Source organism: Hirundo rustica, chromosome Z (genome assembly GCF_015227805.2).
Source record: "Hirundo rustica isolate bHirRus1 chromosome Z, bHirRus1.pri.v3, whole genome shotgun sequence".
NCBI classification, from domain to species: Eukaryota; Metazoa; Chordata; class Aves; order Passeriformes; family Hirundinidae; genus Hirundo; species Hirundo rustica.
This window is the reverse complement of record NC_053488.1, coordinates 15,873,459-15,878,522: the sequence shown is the minus strand read 5'-3', so window position 1 is coordinate 15,878,522 and position 5,064 is coordinate 15,873,459. Positions and strand designations below refer to the sequence as shown.

Sequence of the window (5,064 nt, the reverse complement as noted above, 5' to 3'; positions counted from 1 at the left end):
CCGCGCCACCGCCCCTCAGACGCCGCGTGACGCTGCCGCCCGACCCCCGCGCCCCCCTCAGTCCTTCCGGGTTGGCGGGCGCGGACCCGCCCCCGCTCCGCCCCAAGGTCGGTCGGAGCCGCCGCGGCGGCACCGCGGGCGGGAGCGCGGCGTCGTGCGGAGCTGCGGCGGTGCGTGCGCGGGGCTGCGTGCAGAGATTCCTTTGGGGCGTATGCGGAGCTCCCTTTGGGGCGTGTGCGGGGTTGTGTGCCGACCTCCCTGTGGGGCGTGTGCGGGGTTGTTTGCTGACCTCCCTGTGGGGAGGGTGCGGGGCTGTGCGGGCTCGGTGCGGGGCTGCGGGAGGAGCGTGTGCGGGGCTCCGTGCGGAGCGCGTGCGCCGCGCCGTGTGGGGCTGCGCCGGCACGGACTCGTTTGCCCGGTGCGTGCTGGGGCCAGCCGCTGGGGGGGAGAAGGCGGAGGTGTCCCGCTGTCGGGGGGAAGGGAGGAGGGAGCGTGGCAGGACGGACGCGCCGAGGGAAGGCAGGTGGCCCGGGAAGGGGCCCGCGGGGAGCGGGGAGGTGGCGGTCGTGGGGTGTGACCCGAGCGGGGACAGTGCATGGCGGGGGACGAGCCGCCCGCCCAAGGTCATGGTGGCCGTGGGCTATAAATAGCGACGGGAGAGAGAAGGGGCCGCTGCCGCGGTGGCCCGGCGGGATTCCGGGCGGAGCTCACATTCCCGGCTCCCTTGCCCGCTGCCCGGCGTGTCCCGCCCCGAGTGCGTGTTCTGCTGAGCCTTCCGGACGCCCGCAAGCTGTGTCCCACCCAGGGTGACTCCTGAGGGACCTGTGGCAGGGATTGGAGTCGTTTGTCTGGTGCCTTGGGGCTCCGCGGTTTTCCCGTACCACGGTTCCTGTTTCAAAGCAACGGTGTAAAGAGAAAATGGTCTTGAGTGGAAGAAATGCGATCCCCACGTCGGCTGGTCACACCAGTTGCTTTGGTTAAGAGCTGTCTTATTTAATAAGGAAAAAATTGATTTTGTTTTCTAGCCAGAAAGATAAAGATGGTGAGGAATGATTGTCTCGTGGCTGCTGGCAGTCGACTAGTCCTAAACCTGCTGCGTTTACATGCCTTCTGTCCAGTGTCCATTAATAACTCTTGATTTGTTTTCACATTTGCTGCAGGCATTCCATACCTGGCAAGGAATTTATCGTGAGGTCTGGGTGCAATGGCGAGCCTTCTGCGTGTTGCTGTCAGTGGGTGCTCTGCTCCTGTTTTTGGCAATGTGTTCACACCGAAGGCACGTTCCACAAAGGTGCCATGCTTGCGAATGTTTAGAACCCACCAGGTGCTTGGGTCTCAGGCATCTCCAAAGCCAGGTAAATTGATTAAAGTACTGTAAATAATATTTTTAAAAAACAACAAAACCATGAATATAAATTGTTTCTTTTTTTTTTCTTTCAGATCTGCATTAGTACAGAAAAGACTTAAAATAGAAAGAACATTTAAATCATGTCAGCAGCATGCTTGTGTCAGTTGCAGCACGATTTTAGACTGGCTTTATAGGGCTTATGCAGAAGGTGTTTGTGTTTATTATGAGTCCTCTGGATCCACACAGTTTTTGTGGTTACGGGGTCTGAGCTCCTGCTGATACTTTCTGTGCTTGAAGGAAGTATTTAAATAAATGCTTTTCTTAGTTAAAAGCCTGAGTTCCCCATGAGTTTTGGTAGTGCAGCACTTCGTGTGCATGTTAGAGAAAATACAAACCTCACAAAGACAACATCTGCAAGCATGAGTATATGTAGGCATTATTATCCCATCTAAAAAATGTCTCTTACCTTTGTTTTGGAAACACATTGTATTACTTTGAAAAACTATTGATCTATGTCTTCATGTCTAGGGTTTTTTAATGTATTTGCACGACTTGCATTTCAGCAGATAATGGACAAGTTCAGGTATTTTCAGGGGGAAAGGGGACACCCTTTTTTCCAATTTCTAATATGGACCTGGTATATGAAGATCAGAATTCACATTTTTTTTTTTCTCTATTCTATGCTGTACATATCCTGACAGCTGGAAGACTGAAGAATACCAACTAATGCAGGTTTAGTGCTATTTTTGCCCATTATTACTGCATGGGTGTTGTCTCTCTTAGAATTTAGAGATTCTGCTTCTGTGCAGATGCAGGATCTTAGTCTGCAAAAGTTTAATGTGGAGAGTTGAAGTGATTGCACACATGGTGTCTGTTTCTTCCAAATGCAGACAGTAGGTAACTGCATTAGATACTTGAGAGTATTAGGAGAGTAGTGCTGTAGAAAACAGAAGTGTCTGGTTGTGAAAACATGGGACACGAAAGTAGCATGTAGTAGCTCTGAGAAACCTCTGTTGCATAGAATTTTTGGCAGTACTAACAATGAGTGGTGCATTTTGTGGTCCTTTCAACTTGGTGACTGAAGATTTTGGAACTTCTGAAGAAATGTCATGGGAGGAGGTTTCTTTGCTCTGAGGTCTCCTGATAAATCTGTGTGACTGTTGCGCGGTGAAACCAGAATTTCTTTGATAGATTTGAGATGCTCCAAATTTTTTTTTTCCATGTCAAATATCTGAATGAAAGAGACATCTGTCAGTCTTCATATGGCAGATTGTCCCTTGGTTGGGAGCATAAACTGGAACATAGGAAACTAGGTTCAAAGTTCTTTCTGAAATACCCCAGGTAAGTGTCCTTGTTTGAGTTTGGAATCAATTTTGTCTTTGACTTTGACCACAAATTCCATCATGAAACTGAAGAATCTCTTCTATTTTACTGAAATTGGTATGCTATTCTGTGTGTGTGAGTGTTCTAATTTTTAAGAATAACTTTTGAAAAAATTTCCCACAAGGATGGAGAATTCTGATTAGTGTCATGTGTTGAAACATTCAGTGTCGCCCCTTCAAATCTGTTGTGTGGAATCCCTTATTTAAGGATTAGTAGTTTCCATGAAATGCAGTTATTTAATATGGAGAATTACAAGTTTGGTAGTCTTTTGGTTGATAATTAAGCTGTCCTTGTAGCACACTTTGGTAACATGTGATTTGTCATTCAGTAGAGGACAAGTCAAGGATAAACCAGCAATTTAATGACAAATTAGAAGCAGGGCTATTGCTATATTCACTTTCTAAGTGTTCTTGAATCAAAATGTAACAGATACAAAATAACTGTGCTTTATTATTTTGGAAATTAGCTTTGATCATTGTAACATGTGGTAAAATCACTGTATCACTAAGAAGAGTAAGTTTTCTGAAAGACTAGTGTCACAGTGATTCTTCTTAAGGCTGTAGTTATTACCTTCCTTGTCTCAGATTAGCGTTCATTCCATCCAGGCTATGTTATATACAAAAGCAATAGCTGCTTGAGGAGAAGAAATACAGAGATACAGAGTCAGCTGAAAATTAAACTTGGAGCATAAATAATTTTTTTTTTACCGCCAGCTATTATGCTGCTACTTGCTTATTGGAAACATAGGAACTTTCATACAGGTGTGAACAAGTATTCCCATATCTGCGCCAGATAGTCACTGGGACCAGCTGCTTCAGAAGCAGATGCAAAATTTTCTGAAGCCCTGGGAAAGTGCATATGGAGTTACTGGCTCTGAGCTTCCCAGTATATACTTCCACATTTGTTGATTCTACAACTCTGTGACTTTTACCCCGCTCTATTTTTGGATTTTAAATATCTTTTTTATTTTGATGCTTATTTCTTAAAATTTCGCATTTTTTTCTAAACCTGTAACAGTTAATTTTCAATTAGTTCTCTAGGTAAGCTTTATTTTATTTATAAACAAGAAACATTCTCCTTTAATTTTAATTTTTTTTCTTAAATCCTTATTTATGTAATAGGAGGGATCAGGTGTTCGTTTAATCTTCTGTACCATTTTTTTTTTTTTTTTCTTTTGCCAACATCATATTGCTGTTCTTCGGAATATGTCCTCATCTTCAGAACAGGTGAGATGGTTTGTTTAAAGGTTATTAGAATAACATAAAAAATAGGCATCCTGTTTTCAATTCCAGAACACATGGCATATAGTCAAAACTTCTTTATCTTTTCCCTAAGTCACTCTTTATTTGTTGATACTATTTTGTTGCAGACTACTTCCCAAAGTCAGGTTAAGGAGACCAAAAACCTGTATTTTCTGCTATAGTTTTGACTTAGAACTTTCTCTAAGATTCTTGTAGATAAGTTGGATGAAGAAAGTCACTGTTTTAGTTTTGTTTACTTGAAGTTTGAATATGTCTTCATTAAAAAGCCAGGATTATGGTAAGGGAATGAGAAAGTGGCTTCTTACTTGTTTTTTAAAGTTCTAAGTTATGTATACGCCAGAGCATTTCTCTGGAATATGTATTCCATTCTAAGACCTGTGAAATTTAAAGATTCTACTTCTGATAGTGGCAGAATCTAAGTACTTTGTATCTTCTACTCAATGTATTAAAAAACTTCATGACTCAGAAAGGTGCTCCAGATATGTGTGTATCAGTCAGCATTTGGAAGATGTCCTTGATGTTGTAAAGCAGAAAGTCACTAAAACATACTCAAGGCAGTTCTTAAAGAGATTATCTGACATGAAGGATTAGAGAGACAATTTGTAGGCTTCACTCTCTCATGTAACTTCAAACCCCTGGCAAGCAGATGAGCTTCCTCAAAATAAAGCCTAAATCAAGGATGTAAATTTATAATCCTAGGTTTCAGCCGTTTGAAACTATTGACTTTGATGAAATTGCTGAATTCAACAAACCAAATCTATTAACTATGTTAATTACATAGTTTCCTCTAGCCGGAGTATTGATTGTACCCTGTTGTGTGTGCAGACAGGCACCTGGGACAGCCACTAACTCATGTATAGAATCCAAAGGGTAAATTTATTTCTGCTACTTCATGAAGGGGGTATTGCTGAAGCATTACCCGGATAGAGGAAAACAAGTGGAGACACAGGTACCAGTAAATCAGACCTGCTGTTCACATGGGCTTATCAAGAGTTATTTCCAGCTGAAAGGGAGCTTTGCAATCCTCATTGCCAGTGTTCTGCTTTTTAACCCTTTCTTCCCAAGACCTGT

General features: G+C 43.5%; 1 protein-coding gene across 2 annotated transcripts in view; it reads left to right on the top strand.

Annotated features, from left to right (window-relative positions):
* Positions 1–73: 73 nt before the first annotated feature.
* NNT (nicotinamide nucleotide transhydrogenase) overlaps positions 74–5,064 on the top strand; it is a 30,686-nt gene continuing 25,695 nt past the window's right edge. The window contains exons 1-2 of one of the 2 annotated variants that reach the window (XM_040089596.2): positions 74–107; positions 1,161–1,355. In XM_040089596.2, the coding sequence (XP_039945530.1) occupies positions 1,205–1,355 (151 nt within the window). In that variant the 5' untranslated portion in view covers positions 74–107; positions 1,161–1,204. Of the gene's footprint in view, positions 171–1,160; positions 1,356–5,064 lie in introns of both variants that reach the window. The other variant, XM_040089595.2, reaches the window with a different exon arrangement.